Here is a 16,894-nt window from a genome sequence, read left to right on the forward strand (position 1 = left end):
ACACAACTCAGTATCCAAGGAAACCAGAAACTTCCACTTCACAGTCCTCTTCTGGCTGCCTTTAGATCAAGATGTAGAACTCTCAGCTCCTCCAGCACCATGTCTAACTGCACACTGCCATGCTTTCTGCTATGATGATAATGGAATAAATCTCTGAAACTATAAGCCGGCCCCAGTTCAATGTTTTTCTTTATAAGAGTTGCCTTTGTCGTGGTATCTCTTCACAGCAATAAAACCCTAACTAAGACACAGGGTCAATGATTCTTTTGTGCCTTTTGATTTCTCAGTGCTCATGAACCTGGTCAGGGCTCAGGTCTCAGTCATTAGTGCCCTCCTGGGCCGAGCCAGTCTGCAGCTGGAGTTGGTGTGCTGTTCTTAGGATACTAAACATTCCTCAAAGGCTTAGATGTTAAAGGCTTGGTGCCTGGGGTTTTGGGGAGTGGGTTAAGCTTTAAAGAGCACGGTAAGAAGACTCTGAGGTGGCTGGTGCCAGCTGCTGTAGGACATTCTAACAGCCTGGCTTCTTCTTGTGCTCCTGCTTGCCAGCTCTGAGGTGAGAGGCTTTGCTCCACCACAGTCTTCTGACAAGATACACAGCCCTGTTTTGGGATCTAAACAATGAGTCCATTTGAACGTGTGCAGAACCACACAACTGCAAACCCAAACAAAACTTTTCTTTATATAAGTTAATTATTACAGCTATTTTGTGAGAGTGACAGAGAGCAGAGTATTATATGGTTCAATTACACAGCAAGGTAACACTGTGAGAGACTTTAGGCAGGTATTCTTGGTAGTGGCAGGAAGAAGGGCCCTTGAGCTCCTCCTTTAACTCTGACAGTCTTCCTATTCAGTTCCACAGTACGCCTCACAATTTTTCCCTTAAGTGAAAGTTTTTTCTTTAATAAAGGTTAATTTGCTTTACATGAGGAATTTTTTGCTTGCATGTATTTATATGTACCACATGAGAGTCCAAAGAGGGAGTTGGATTTCCTGGAACTGGAGTTATGGGTGGTTGTGGACAGCAGGTGCTCCTAACCACCGAGTAATCTCTCTAGTCTGGTCCTTACAATGTTTGGCATAAGCCTAGTCCCCTTGGCCATCTGGAAGATAAGACCTTAAAATAAATTCTGTGCTAACTTTCCCTTCCCCTCACCCAGCAGCAAAAACAACAAAAGACAACCAACTTCATGTGTATTTTGGGAAACAGAAGTTAGAACAGCAATAAGATGCCGTGGAAATTTTAGAAATTATTTTATTTGTAGGTGTTTCACTTGCATGTATGACTGCTATGCACTACATGTATGCATGTATGACTGCTATGCACTACATGTATGCTAGTGCCCGTGGGAGCTCAGAGCAGGGTGTCAGATCTACTGGAACAAAATTTACAGATAGTTGGGAGTCTTAATGCAGGTGCTGGGAACTGATTGTGCCTCCTCAGTAAGAGAAGTCAGTGCTCTTAGCCACTAAGCCTCCTGTCTAACATCAACTATGGAAGCTTTGGAATGGAGAGAAGTGGACAGACTTCTTGTTAAAGCAATAAGAAGTTTTACTGTAGGACTCTGAGTTTTACTGAGATGGAATGATTAAGATTTCAAATGAAACCAGTAACAAAATTACATTGTAACGAGTACTTATGCTTAAAAGTAGTATGAGATGCCAAAACACTGAAATGAGTTATGTGATTGGCAAGACTGCATAAGAGGACACACTGGAAAGGGAGCATGTTAGGCTTCTACACTCATACCTAAGCCTCTCTCTCTCAAACTAATTTTCCATGTTCTTATCATCTCCTTTAAAGAGTCGTCCTGGGCAATACGTCAGTGCGCCTGGTGGATCTGCCTCCAGGGCACATGCTCAGGTTATGCTAAACCAAGAATGCTGCTGTGAGAGAAATGAGTAGTGTAACATTTTTAAAGTTTGCTATCGCTCCTCCTCCCATCAGAGCTTACATAACACCTAGCAAATAACCCGTGAATGGAGCTGAAGCTGCTAGGACGACTGAAAATTCTCAGTGTCCCTTCTAAGGCCCCAGGAGAGACCTTCAAAATGTGTCCACATGCATTGCAAAGCTTGTGAAAGCACGGTGTTCCCAACATAATCTTTTCAGCTTATGAGTTACAGTCCATTGTCATGGGAAGCCATGGCAAAGACAACGGTGCTTCTTGGCTTGCTTTTCTTGGCTTGCTTAGTCTGCTTTTTTATACAACATAGGACCACCTGTCCAGGGGTAGTGACACCAACATTGGGCTAGGCTTGTCCACTACCAGCAGTATTCAACCACATCAATCACTAATCAAGAAATGTCCTATAGAAATGTCCACAGCTGAATCTTATGACAATTCTTCATCTGATGTTCTCTCTTCCCAGAGAACTCCAGTTAGTGTCAAGTTGACAAAAATTGACCAGCACATGGGTGATGGATGAGGAACAGGATATGAGATGTATGGAACTGGAGGCTAGTAGGTGAGGTTGGCTTCCAGTCCTCAAGTGTGCCTGCTGAATAGGTTTTGTTTCTAATGGTACCTAATATTTCATTGACAGAAATACATTCAATGATAAACATGAACCACGAACTCTTGATAATGACACAATTATGCCTATACCAACCTCAGGGCTGTAAGGGGCTGGGGTGGGACATCATTGCTACAAGAATGTGTTCAGGTCATTGTTGTGAGTAAAGGGGGCTGGTGGCACTGAATGCCACTAACAGAGGAGACTTGTGCATGAATTCACTAGTCCCCACTTGCTACTGTGGAGCCAACTGTCTCATACCTCTGGGCTACACCAAGTACAGGGGTACCTCGGTGTACAAAGACTGAAGCCTAAATCTGTGGCATGTTCAGAAATGGTCAAGGAAAGTGAGACACAGGTAACAGTTTGCTAGACCTTGATCAGAGTTCTTGTGCATATATGAACTACCACCTGTACTAGAGTCCTCTCTCCATCTCTGTAGGCAATTGATTCCAGGACTTGCAAGAATACCAGGCTCTGAGGACATTCAAGTTCCTTTTAGGAAATGGTATATAGTACTTGTATATAATCCTATGCACTTTAACTCATCTCTAGATTATTTATTGTGAAGTAAGTTTTCGCTACTATAACAAATACCAAAATAGTCAGCTTAAAAAGAAAGGTTTGCTGTAGCTCACTGTTTTATAGGGCTTATCTCATGACTGACCCTCTTGCTTTGAGCCCATGGGAGTGCATCCTAGTGGAAGCATATAGGGAGGAGTTATCCTCATGGCAGGGTACAAACGAGAGGAAGGAGAAGAAGCTGTGTCCAACAAGGCCTTTTGAGAGCATGCCCCTAACGAACGGCCTCCTACTTTGCATTAGTCCTGCCCTCTTAATGGTTTCTGTGCCTCCCAGGAGCACCAAGCTGTGAACCAAGCCTATAATACACGGCCTTTGTGAGGCTTTCAAGATCAAAGCCACAGCACTTGGAATACCTAATCCAATGTGAGCACTGTGCAAAGAGTTCTTTGACTGCATTGTTAGGAAATAAGCAGCTGGTTTTCTTTTTCTTTTTTCTTTTTCAAAGATAACTTTGATCTGTGGTTGGATGAGTCCAAAGTTGTTGAAGCTATAAACATTGTGAGTTGATTACTACAAAGGGACAGTGAGCCTTTAGTAGCTTACTTACTAAGGAAATTTGGTGCAGGTATGCCACTGTGATAACAGTCTTGAATGTTTACATAACTTTGCACATACTGATTTATGTAGCTGAAAAAGATTCCCTAAAACTATCAATAGACCAACCCCATCTCTGGGGAACTGTTGGCTATTGATGTATGCTGGGGGAATCGGAGACACTGTCTCCAGGTGTATGCCCATTGGTGAGCCCACCAGACTCCAGTGAATAGTTCCAAATTCATGATTGTGAGTCCTGGTTAAACTCAGGACATTATTGTGTCTCAAAACAAATACAACAAGCTTGAATATAGGAAAAGAATTTGTAGGTGGGAGAGTTAAATGGAGTTTGAGAGAAGTAGGAGAGGACACATTATATATATATCTGACAGCGCCCGCACTGCCACAGTGCCGAGTATCAGGCATAGGCCTGGAGGATTAACATAAAACATAGACACAGCCCATTCTGTAAGGAGAATGCCAAAGCTTTACTAAGGGACCAGCAATATATACGAGAGGCCAGGGAAGGGAACAACAGGAAAAAACAATCATAGCCATAGGTCAGGCACCTGGGAAGTCCCTACCACACTGGGTGGGAAAACAGAAATCAAGCTAAGCCGCGGTATGTTTTGCTCTCAGGAAACGTGTGCAAACAGCTCGGCTGGGGGCATTGAGCTAAGCTCACCAGTGCCCAACATATATCTATTCACAAACCCATCAGAGAATAATTTAATAAGAAACTGTCAACAATATCAATAATATGGAAGATATTTTATTTTCTGTAGAAAACAACACAAAGTCATTACTATAAAAATGACAAATTATGCTGCTAAAGAATAGAATACAAGAAAAGCTTGTAAAGAAAAGCATCTTAATTTTGATGCAGTTCCTGGGCATGTATATGTATATGATATGTATATGTATACACCCACAAACCTTTGATAAAGCCCTTAGTATACTCCTGGGTTTACTGGAAAGTATCCTACTTTAAGGAGGGTCCATGGAATCTGGATTGTTCCTACCTACAGCAAGCCTGCAGCTGTACTAGAAGAAGTCTCAGCTTCCTGGGTCACCTTCAAGTAAACAACAGGGAGAGAGGCTCAACCTGTAGTGCAGACCCTGGTAAGCCGCTAAGCATTCTGGGGTGCTTTACTACTCTAGAAGCCTCTTCTGGTGCTGCTGAAGGGCACAGATACTGCCATGCTTGGAAAGATCCCCAAAGCATTTTCTTAAGGGGTGATTCAGAGTTGAACAGAGGAGACCTGCTGTGGGAAGTATAGGCATCATATTGCCATTAAGGCCTGTCTCTGACCGAGAGGGAAACGTCTGCAGAGAGGCCGCTGAAGAAGGTCTTCTGGGCCTGTGGCACAGCAGGCCCTGAAATGGGCGGGTAGGAGGGTTTATCCAACTTTCTCCCCCACAATGATGCTCCTTCTAGGGACACTCAGTGTCCTCCTTGGTCTCCAAACACCTCTTCAATCTGAGAATTGAATGGATTCTCCTTTCCCAGGACATGAGGCCATTGGAGCTGTATCTTTTTCCAGAGACGATTTGCTAGCAGAAGTGAAGCCACCTGCAAGAGAGCCAGAAGGAGGAGAGACTTAATGGTAAGGGACTGACTGACCAGCAGGCATGGGATGCCACTCAGGTGGCAGAGGGCTTGCCTAGCTCAGAGAAGCCCAAACTCGACTCCCAGTGCCACACGACAGATCACTGAGGCACATGCCTAGTTCCACCTCTCAAGATGCAGAAGCAGGAGGATCAAAAGCTCAAGTTCATCCTTGGGTTAAGTGAAAGGTTTGCAGCCAGCCTTGTATACATGAGACCTTGTCAAACAGCAATACAACACGAAACTGACCATCACGATTCAGTAATTCTTTATTTCTTAAACATTTTATCATATCAATGCTAATATTATCTGGGAGAAACAATTTAAAAGAGGAAGAATTTCCTTTGCCTAGGAGCTGTAGATACATCATGGGGTAAGAGTATGGTGGAGGGAAGCTGTTCACCTCACGGCAAACAGGAAGCAAAGAGGAGACTGGTCTCAGCCAGTGACATGATGGTTTTGAAAAGCATGCTCCATTGCTTCAGCAATTGGCAGTTACTGGTACATATAAAACTAAGTTGGTCCCATGGTGTAATGGTTAGCACTCTGGACTTTGAATCCAGCAATCTGAGTTCAAATCTCAGTGGGACCTTCAATGGTTCTTTTATAAAGGACCTTTTATAGTTTCTAGCCTGAGGTCTAAACGTGGAAAAACTTGTTCTTCTACTCTATGTGACATTTGACTCTCAAAAAAAAAATAATAAAAAAAACCAGACACAAAGGTAACAAGCCCTGGAGAAAAAGAAAATCAAATCAAAATAGAAATATTTTAGGACAACCTTAAACCTTAGTGTCAGAATTAAATCACACTAAAAGAATCTCTGCGTAAGAGAAGCTGGCCTCTTTAACACAGGAACTCCATGTTGGCTTAAACCATTTATTTAAAAAACTCACATTTGCCTCCCATCATAAGGTTACCTGGCCTTTCATTGCAATTCTTTCATTGATTTTCTTTTGGCCACTGTAGGTACAAGTTTTGCTTTGTTTTTACTTGAAACATGTATGATTTATTACACATAACGCGCTCATTAATAACACTTCTTAAAAAGGGAAGTTTACTTCTCCTCTCACAATAGCACCATCAACTGGGGAGCCTAGAATTTAACACTAGAGTCTGGGGGACATTTCATGTTCAAAGCTCAGCATCTTCCATGGTGGGAAGACCTGAGGACCATTCCTGAATTCCCTGCTTCCATCTCTGTGTATCCAATCCCTTCCCCTGAGGTGGGCGGGGCCTATCGCCTTGTCCTAATCATTACAGTGGTGATGAACAGATGTCACTTTAGTGATTGTATCTCCTAAAACAAAACTTGGTCTTGCTGGTCTGATGCTATAAGCTGCGATCTGATGCTAACCCCCAGCTAAAGTCTAGCAAGAAGCTAGGTGCTCAGTCCTACTCCAAATCTGGCAACTCAGTGGAATGTGATGCTGTTTCCTCCAGCGTTGTCTCTGGATGATCCCAGAGCCTGGGCAACACACCTTGATTGTAGTTTGTGGCATCTTAAGGACAGGACCAGGTCAGGCTATAACGATCAAAGTAACATGAATATCATTTTGAGTTCCTAGATTTGTGACTTAGAAACAGAACAAGTATATGTTCTCAAAAACCCGCTCTCGAACTCCAAGAGGCAGCTAACAATTCCTTCTGGTGGCCTAAGGCCTGGGTGCTAATGAATAGAGGAAGCCTTGCCTGGAGGCGCTCATGGTTAGTCCAGGAGCCAGACAAATGGCACGGCTCACACCTGGAGGGCTGTGAGGGAGACGCACAATCCAAAAGGAAGGAAATACTGACTTTGCACGGAAGGGAAAGCACAGGCCCTCTTGGGAGAAGCTGAATTTTTGTTTGTTTGTTTGTTTGTTTGTTTGTTTGTTTGTTTTTTGAGACAGGGTTTCTCTGTGTAGCCCTGGCTGTCCTGGAACTCACTCTGTACACCAGGCTGGCCTTAAACTCAGAAATCCACCTGCCTCTGTCTCCCAAATGCTGGGATTAAAGGTGTGCGCCACTACTGCCCGGCTGAAGCTGAACTTTTAAGGGTAGGTTCAGGATGTTTCTTGGGGCAGCCGTGTATCAGGCAGAGGCTAAGGTGTGTAAAGATGGCCCATAGCACATGGGAAGGAAAATGATGTGGTCTGGCAGCTACAGACAGCCAGAAGACGAGGGTGGACAGGAAGACGGCTAGGGTTTTGATCCTGAAAAAGACTCCTGCTATGCCTTGCTTGGCTGCAATCCAGGCAGGATGATCATGGTCTATCCTGCCTGATGCCACTTTCTTGGCTTTTGTCCTTTTCTGCTGGATTTGCTTTGTCCCCAGTAGTAGTAGGAGCTAGTCTCAGTTGTCCAGTCCTCTGCCCGCCCCCTGCGCACTGAATGAGGAGGTTTTTTCTCAGCAGATGATGTAGTTAGCAATAAAGGCCTGGCTGATCCTTGGGCCAAATGACTATATCTCAACAGCTTTGCTGAAAATCAGAGAACTGATTGCCGAGGGCCTGAGAGGGGAGCACGCTGTGGGGTGGGAGGGACGCTGCCCTCACGGCAGTTCACCATGCCACTTGACAGTGCTGTGTAACATTGGGTAGCTTTTTGGCACTGTAGGGCCAAATTACACTGTAAGTAGGTCAGAGTCAAGGATCAAAAGCTCTTTCTGGGTCTAAACTGTGTGTAATATTTTAGTAATTGTTAGAAAAAAAACCCCAAAGCCTACTGAGTCATTGCATTAATCAGCCCTAGTGGTTTTATGAAGTGCCAGAGCCTTCTGATGTGGACCTAAAATGTTCCCATCCAATCAGGCTTTTACTTTCAGGCATTGAGGCTCAACCTCAATCCCACCTTGTGCATGCCAAGCAAACACTATATTGAAAGGATAGAAAATACATCTTAAGTCTCTAATGACCCCAAGAGATCAAAAGTTTAAAATGCTATCTTGCTCCAAAGAAGCTCTAACGCCAGCCTTCTAAGGAGCCCCAAACACTTCACATTCCAGAGCCCGCCCTTTGTTAAGAGCTAGGCAGAAAGGCCTTGAATAAGTGATCCTGGCCCCACAAGGTAACTAGAAATGAGCTAATTATCTGTTTATCTTGCTTCTGAAAACTGCTAATGCCATTACCCCCCAACTCAATATTTTTAGACCCCAGCAATTAGCTTAGCACTGAGTCACTGAGTAACCTGCCTTTCTGCCCTCAGCTTGAGACCTTTGGCCTCAAGAGATAGCCCACCCTGTCCCAGGAGCTAGCTCATCTGATGACTGGCCCAATGTTTAACTCTACAATGCCCCAAGGATGTTTGCTCCAAATAATCATTAACCTTCCTTAAGGCATAAACTATTGCCTGACTTGTTCATTCTGTGCTTCCCGTCCAGTGCATGATTGTCTTCTACTCCTTGCCTTGTGATTTTTCCCTTTAAATACCCCTGACTTGAGTTGTGCAGTGTCCACAGTCCTCTACCCCTGCATGGTGTACGACTGTGGAGCCCAGAGCCTCTGGAATAAAAATCCTCTTGCTATTGCATCAAGGCCGTTTCTCATGAGTAATATGGGTGTCGCCTTCCAAGGCATGGGGTGCTGGGGTGCCCTCGGTTTTGGGGGGGTCTTACAATATCATGTGCCCACACCAGCCACACATCTTATCAAGCATGTGATCACTTTGTTTCTCATTGAATTTTTAGTAAGCATACATACTGGGGTTCCTCATGAAATTCTTGTACACACATTTCATTACACCTCATATATTGACGCCCATTCCTCTGCCTTCCCTCCTCCTCCTGGTCCCTTCTCCCTGAAAATATGCCCTTCTTCTGCATGTGAATAAGAATATATGAGGTCTGTCTCCTCTTGTCCTTTCTGTATCCTTTCCTGTCTCCACCCACCCCATGAGGCGCTATCCTTTTTCTTAGAGCTCCTTCTCTATTTTCATCACATACATATATATTTAAATGTTGCAAATGGGAGAAAATGTGATATTTCTCCTCATGTATATCACACATATTTCCCATAACACATTGCTCTACAGTCACCCCACTTTTCTAGGGATGATGTGATTTTGTTCTTTATGGTTGAACAAAACGCCATCGAGGACAATAACACATTTTCCTCATCTGTTCTGTGGCATCTAGGTTGCCTCCATATATTGGCCATTGTTACAAGGCTGCAGTAAACATGAGTGTGCAAATCTCTGTGATGTGCTGCCTCAGAATCCTTCAGGTGTACTCCAGGAGTTGTACAGTTGGATCACAGGGTAGCTTTAGTTCCATGAGGAACCTACATATTGATTTCCTCACTGGCTGTACTAGCTTATGTTTCCATTAGTATGCAATCTTGATAATATCCATTCGACATATGACATAAAACATTTACATGAACCGTATGCACACAGCACACACATCATCTGTTCATACATCAAGCATCTACTGACATACGACACACTTTCTTCTTTGTACTTAAAAGCAGGATCAAGGCTCAGGATGACCACCAGGCTGGCTGCAATGCTCTCTCATGAAAGATTCAAACTGTCTTTGAGGACAGGGGCCTGGTCTTCTGGCTTCCTTTCCTGACACTCCTCAATAAAGAATGCTGCTTCCAGGTCTATGGAAACCTACTGGTGTGTGTATATATGTGTATGTGTGTGTGTGTTTTAATTTTCAACCTGACACATTTAATTTGCCTTTTTAATGATTATGTGGAAACAAGGCCTTTGTGAACATTTATTTCTGTGACATTAATAAGAGAAGAACGGTGGTGAAGGAAGGAAGAGGAAAGTGAAAACACATGAGTTCAGATTTGAGCTTATGGTGACTGGTTTGAAAGCAACTAATTGGCTCTCACTCTAACAGAGATTAATGTATTTATGAGTATGCACTGCTGAAATACTGTGTCTACAATGAGACTGGCATGTCAGTATGCTAGAGAATTGTGAGAAAATGATCTACTATATTCACTCATTCATTTGATTCTCTTTGTGGAGTACCTTCTGCATTCTTTCCAGTGTCTGTTACCACTTCCATGATGCACCACCACATAGGGAGCCACATAAGTATCTTTCACTTTCTTTATTCCAAGCCAGTTGTTTCTTAAGCATAGTGTGGGTCTTTGTCTCTATTCATAGTATTAAGCCAGTATTTTGTCATTCCAGGACAAAAATTTAACAAACAGAAAAATAGAATAAAAATTACTTGTAATTAAAATGGAGGAATCCTTTCCTAACATTGGGTATAGTTTTTTTTAGATTACGCACGCGCGCGTGCGCGCGCGCGCGCGCACACACACACACACACACACACGCGCACACGCACACACACAAACACACACATACTGACATGCATACACCACATGCATACAAAGGAATATTCATCTATATAGTATTTTAAAATATGTTTTTCCTAAAGTGTAATGCACAACCTATAATATCAATTCTTTTTGGCAGACGGTCCCAAGAATTTAACAGAGGCACAGAGTTGCGATATTGTCCATATAACCACTTGTCTTTCCATTATCATCACATTTACATGTTAGGCTATATCATCATAAACTTATGTCATAGATTTATGTCACTGTCTTTACCCAATGCACACATTCCATCAGGATGCATTGATTTTACAGACCAAACTTTATTACAAATTTTCCCAGTATTTGAGAGATTCTCTTCTTGACATCACCCACATTCCAGGGCAGGTGGGTACATAGGTTCTTGGCTTACTTACTGATACACTGAACACATGCGCAGAACTAAATCCTGTCCAATAGAAGGCGGGAGTAGGGCAATTACCTGGGATCTCTGGATTAAGTCCTTGTTTTTTCTTTGATAACCCTTTTAGAGTTCCCTTCCTTGCTCAGATGTTGCAGTTACTTTTCTTGCTTTTGTGACCAAGTAACAAATTCAGGCTGCAAGGCTTCCAGTTGGTCCATGTTTCAGAGGATTTCAGTCCATCATAGCAAAGAAGGATGGTAATTGCTAGGGTCATTTCACCTGTGTCAGTGGGGGCTTGTGGAACAACCTGTTCACATCATGGTGGGTCAAATCCCGGGTCAATACAGGAAACAGAGCACTCAAGCCCAGGTATAGATATAGCTTTCCAAGTGACCTATTCCTAAGTGACTTATTTCTGCCAGCTAGGGACAGTCCAAAAGGTTGCATAGCCTCCCCAAACAGCACGGCCACCCAAGGACAAACCCTTGCCTCATGTGAGCCTGAGGAAGTCCCTTCATATTCACGTCGTAACAGATGTACATAAACATTGGTAATCTAGAGCGCAGTGGAGCCAGAAGTGCTTTCTGAATTCAAGTCAGCTTCCTGTAGTAGAACATGATGTATGATTTAATTATTTGATGATCGTGAATTCTGCCAAGGGTCCTATTGGTCTGTGATCACTGCTGGGAATTTGAGAGGACTGGGAAAAATTGATACCAACCCCAGGAGATACTGGCATTGAATTTCGCCAAGGTCATCTCACTGATACAGAACTCACTTTGCTTTCTTCTATGCTCTCTCAGTTTGACTTTAAAAACAGAAAACACCATTAGCTTAAAGGTTTGCAAGGAAACTTTTTTATTTCCTCCCAGAAGAAACTTTTCAAAGTGAGTTTTCTCCTTTCACCAAGATTTAGATGAGATTCAGAAGCTTCCTAACTCTGTGACCCTTTAATATAGTTCCTCGTGTGGTGGTGACACTCAACCATAAAATTATTTCTGTGGTTACTTCATAACTATGGTCTTTTATACCTACCATTATTATATCTATATAAAATTTTCCATGATAATTTTCAAATCTAACATTTTTCTACATTTTTCTACAATTTTATCAGAAATATTTTCCACATAAATCTTCAATTCTATCATAAAATGTTTCTATCCCATATTTCAATTAATTTAGTAATGTTTTACATGTTTACCACTTTACTCTTTAATTTTCCATGAAAATTGTCGATTTTAACGTGTTTATCTGAAATATTTTCCATGTAAATCTTTAATTTTATCATAAAGTGTTTTTATTTCCCTTTACTTCCCTTTTCAATAAATAAATAAATAAAATGGAAGACTTCACAAAACCTTCATGCTTTCTTGGCACTGATGGTGTTAGAGTCAAATCATGAGCAGTTAGGACACCACTTCACTGACTCCTTTGCCTCTGTGCTATTGCAAGGCCTTGACTGTGTGTACAGAGGCCAGTCATCCGACTCAAGGGCTCTGCTGATGTATATGGCTGTCTCTGTACTTGGCTCCTACTTCAAGGTAAAGCATGTCTGAAGGGATTTTACTGCTCTGACAGGCTCTGGTCTACTGCTATTCAGAAGCCTGAATGTTGGTTAAACTGTGATATCCCCAGACCCACTGAAAATTCTCTGTTCTTCCTTAAAATTCACATAGAAGAATCCACAAACAGGAGGACTTAACCCTCCATTGTCTCGTGAGTTTTCAGTGGAATGTCTCTTTTAGTTTTACTCACAAGCCCTGATCCCATAGGGTGAGGAGGCAGTGGAAGGGAGGTGATGAATGGTTAGCCAACCTAGAGCTTGCAAATTCCTCCTCCCTCAGATGACAAGCCTCAGACAAAGCCGTGCTTCATGGGCCAACTGAATTGCTGTTGGCAGGAACACTTCCCCAGGAGGTGCTCCACGTCCCCACCCCCACCCTAAGCAAATGCATCACCTCCTGAAGTCGAGTAAGAAACACCAGGAGGACAGAATACCAGCATCGACGAATCCTCCCACCCTTCCTTTGTATAAACTATTTGTGTTGTTCTTGCTTTTTTTTTTTTTTTTTAGTGAAATAACCATATTGGTAAATACTAAGCAACAAAACAAAACAAAAGAACCTGTCCGTAATATTTTAAAAAGACCAAATACAATTCAGAGCTTGACTACATAGAGTTCATTGAAAATGTAAACTGGCCTGATGCCTTCGAAGGTGAACTGTTGCTAAATTTAAAGTAGGCTTTACCAGACCAAAGCTGAAAATCTGCCCTGGTTGTATTTTCTCTTAAGTGACAATGCTCAGAGCTCTGTAGAGAAGCCAGTGGTCAAGCGCCCTCTGCTGGAGGAGGCCGTTACTCTCCTCTTCACCCTCCTCACCTGCCCCCCAGTCTCTTGGACCTGGACGTGTGGACAGAACTTATTTTAAAATCTGCAAACTGAAAACATGGCAGTGATACAAGATATTGTTAAACACTTCCCATTAAGAAGGAACCTAAGTTCACAGCTCCAGACTCTCTGTGGTGAATAGACGATGCTTGTTAGTGTAACACAGTGAATTAGATACATGGTGGTTGCTGATTTGCCAAAAGGACCAGCCCGAGGTGGTGACTGCTTGGGAAGTAGGTTCACTGGCCCAGGCTATTCTCCTTCCTGCCCCCACCCCCAACTCTCTGCACAGTTGCCATGTGGGGCCTCCTTAAGCCTTCCCAGGGATTTTTGTCTCATGTGCTTACAAACCTGAGGCAAATGGACACCTGGAGGCTGCCCAGCTCTTGTTTTTTTGTTTGTTTGTTTTGTTTTGTTTTTTGTTTTTTGTTTTGTTTTGTTTTTCGAGACAGGGTTTCTCTGTGTAGTCCTGGCTGTCCTGGAACTCACTCTGCAGACCAGGCTGGCCCCAAACTCAGAAATCCACCCGCCTCTGCCTCCCAAGTGCTGGGATTAAAGGCGTGCACTACCACTGCCCTGCTCAGCTCTTTAAATACACCCATTGGTTCTGTGTTGTGTGTCTCCAGAGTGGGCACGATCAGGTTGAAGAGATTTGAAATGAAGGGCTTGATTTATGGAAACTTCCTTGCTTGTAATGAAATATTTTCTATTTTTCTCAGTTGAGTAGAGAGAATTTGTTTACCTCCAGACATATCCAACTGTGTTTGTGCGTCCTGCTTGGGAACAGGTCTTGTACTTTTTTAAACATGGTTGCTCTGTAGACAGTCAGATGTTGCCTGTGAGTTTGTAAAGGAGGCTTTGAGTAATTGCCAGGATGGGGTGGAAAAGGTTATTTTTAAGGGTGACATGTGTGAGGCTTCCAAGGCTGGAGGCATGAAAGGTGTCGACACGTGGCTGAGGAGGACCAGGAGAAAGTAGGCCTGGCCAATGCTTGTGGCTCTTTCAGTGCCTTCTGATTCCTGTCATCTGAATTGAGCCCCACTCACATTTGAAGTGACTCTTCAGATGCGGTAACCTCAGACACTCTCGAGCAGATGCCTCAGAAGGCTGAGCTATGTGGGGGTCTATAGTTCATGAATCTAGGTCTTGGGTCTTTGTAACACTTTCTCTGCTTAATTTCTTTTTATTTTTTTCTAGTTCCCTCTACCAAAGCATTGCCCAAATTGCCACTGTAGATATAATAGTAGATATAGACATAGATATAGATGTAGATATTGATGAGGGCATCAAATCCATGACTCCATCTGCTCTGGGCAGGCTCTGTATCACTGAGCTACAGCTAAATCCTACTATCATTATCTTCTAGGAATAGAAGTCTGACTTCCGGCTTGTACACTCCCACTGGCCTCATTCGCCATAGTAAAAAGATGAAACCCATGCAAGCTTCCTAGCATCTGCTTTGAATATCTTTTCTTTCCATCCCGCGCCCATTCTCTCTGAGCAAGCTGCACTGGGCATGTGACCCCGCCATTGCCCTCAGCCTTCCCTCAGCCTCAGACCATTGCCTGTGCTTTTTCCAATCCTCAAAACACTTCCTGCCGCTCTTCTCTGCCTCTTCCACTTTCTTGACACTTTCAGTGTCTTAGTTCTGTTAGCTCATCCTCCAGAAATCCTTTCCTAACAGGATCTTCTGCCCTCTTCCCATCTCACCCCCCATAAAGCATTCTTGTTTGCATACTTGGGAGACAGTTACCACATTATATTCTTTTTTTTAAAAAAATATTTATTTATTTATTATATGTAAGTACACTGTAGCTGTCTTCAGCCGCCATTAGAGGGTGTCAGATCTCTTTATGGATGGTTGTGAGCCACCATGTGGATGCTGGGATTTTTTACTCATGACCTCTGGAAGAGCAGTCGGTGCTCTTACCAGCTGAGCCAACTCTCCAGCCCTACCACATTATATTCAATTATCAATTTCTTCATCTCTTTCCTGTTGTATGGGTAGGGACTCAACACATATTATTGGATGGCAAGTTGCCAGACTGGACTTTTCAGTTCCACGTGAGTGATTGGTAGACGGAAGGGTTTCAGATGGTGTCCCACTGATGCCTGCTTTAGACATGGCCAAGTCAATGGTGTCCCACTGATGCCTGCTTTAGACATGGCCAAGTCGATGGTGTCCCCCTGATGCCTGCTTTAGACATGGCCAGGTCGATGGTGTCCCACTGATGCCTGCTTTAGACATGGCCAAGTCGATGGTGTCCCTCTGATGCCTGCTTTAGACATGGCCAGGTCGAGTTCACCACTCATCACTCACTCATGCCACGGTGGAAAAAACTCAACAGGAATCCTATGTCAAGGCTATCGGGCATTCTGTGCTGTAGGACTTTTTTCAATAGCTAATTTTATGTAAAGCATATGTAGAACACGATAGGCTTCTAGATGGACTCCCAATTTGATAGATATTGAACCCTAAAATTATTTTAAGAGTCAAGCAGGGACAGGTTGATCTTTGATATAGCAAACAAGTATGCCTGAAGGATGAAGGAAAGCTGTCTTTGAGCTCTGAGCATCTTCAGATGGCTGGCCCCCTTTTCCTATCTCCATCCTTGGTAGACTCAGAACTCTGATGTGCCATAGAGGAGCCAAAGAAGTCCTACCTCAGTGGGAGCAAATATCCTACATGACTTTAGTTCTAACTAGGTGGGGATTGAGGTAGGAAGGATCATTTGATCCCAGAAGCCTGAGGATACAGTGAGTTCTCGCTTCTAAAAACAGGTAGTGGAGCCTCACATTATTTGAAAAAAGAAGAAGAAAAATACCATTTCTGTGGAGCCAGATCTCAATAACTAGTTTATAGTCAATAATTCTCTGAGCTACTCATTCATTTGATCCACAGAACTTAAATATTCTGAGTGCATTACTAAGATTTTGTTAAAAAAAATTGGTTGTTTTGAATGGTGAGGTGGATATTTAATCTTCTTCAAGTTTATGATGAGTTGAGGCCTTCACTGCCATTCATCCACTGGGCAGCACTGCCCCCTCTTTTACTCTTTCCTTTTGAGGTAATTCTCCATCATGCCCATGAACAGTTGCTGAGCCCAGGGCTGGGTCAGATTCTTAAGGGCGTGTTGGCTCTTCCTGTACTCAGCCAGGGGTGGGGGCCTTGTCATTGCCATAGTGCACCGGTCAAAGCTGGGTCAGAATGCCTATGGTGACAGAGGACTGCCTGAGGCAAACGGCCACCCCTCCCCATGGAGAACCAGCTTTCAGGATTTTCGAATGTCGCAAGAACCCTCCACCCCATGCTTTCTTCTCTTTTTAAAATAGAAATGTCACAAGGAGTCAAGAATATGGGACAGATAAAAGTGGAGCTTCTATGGCTGAAGGCAGGATAATAGGAGGGGAGCAGGACAAGTGTTCCTGAGCCCCAGCCCTGAGCTCCCATGTATTGTTCAGAAGCCAGAGAATGGCCACTTCGTATGTCCCACTTGGAATCAGAGGAGGAAAGGCTCTTACTGCGGGACCTTGCAGAAGGCACTGTTCTCTCACACTGTTCCTTTTAGAGACAGCCATACAA

General features: G+C 43.4%; 1 protein-coding gene and 1 non-coding gene across 4 annotated transcripts in view; one reads left to right on the plus strand and one right to left on the minus strand.

The window, feature by feature from the left end:
- Positions 1 to 4,385: 4,385 nt before the first annotated feature.
- Aoah (acyloxyacyl hydrolase) overlaps positions 4,386 to 16,894 on the minus strand; it is a 237,576-nt gene continuing 225,067 nt past the window's right edge. For 2 of the 3 annotated variants that reach the window (XM_052156295.1, XM_052156293.1), the window contains one exon: positions 4,386 to 5,206. In XM_052156295.1, the coding sequence (XP_052012255.1) occupies positions 5,109 to 5,206 (98 nt within the window). In that variant the 3' untranslated portion in view covers positions 4,386 to 5,108. Of the gene's footprint in view, positions 5,207 to 6,721; positions 6,766 to 16,894 lie in introns of all 3 variants that reach the window. The other variant, XM_052156294.1, reaches the window with a different exon arrangement.
- Positions 5,763 to 5,834, plus strand: Trnaq-uug (transfer RNA glutamine (anticodon UUG)). Its single transcript has one exon. It is a non-coding gene; the product is annotated as a tRNA-Gln (tRNA).

Source organism: Apodemus sylvaticus, chromosome 14, assembly GCF_947179515.1.
Source record: "Apodemus sylvaticus chromosome 14, mApoSyl1.1, whole genome shotgun sequence".
Classification (NCBI taxonomy): Eukaryota; Metazoa; Chordata; class Mammalia; order Rodentia; family Muridae; genus Apodemus; species Apodemus sylvaticus.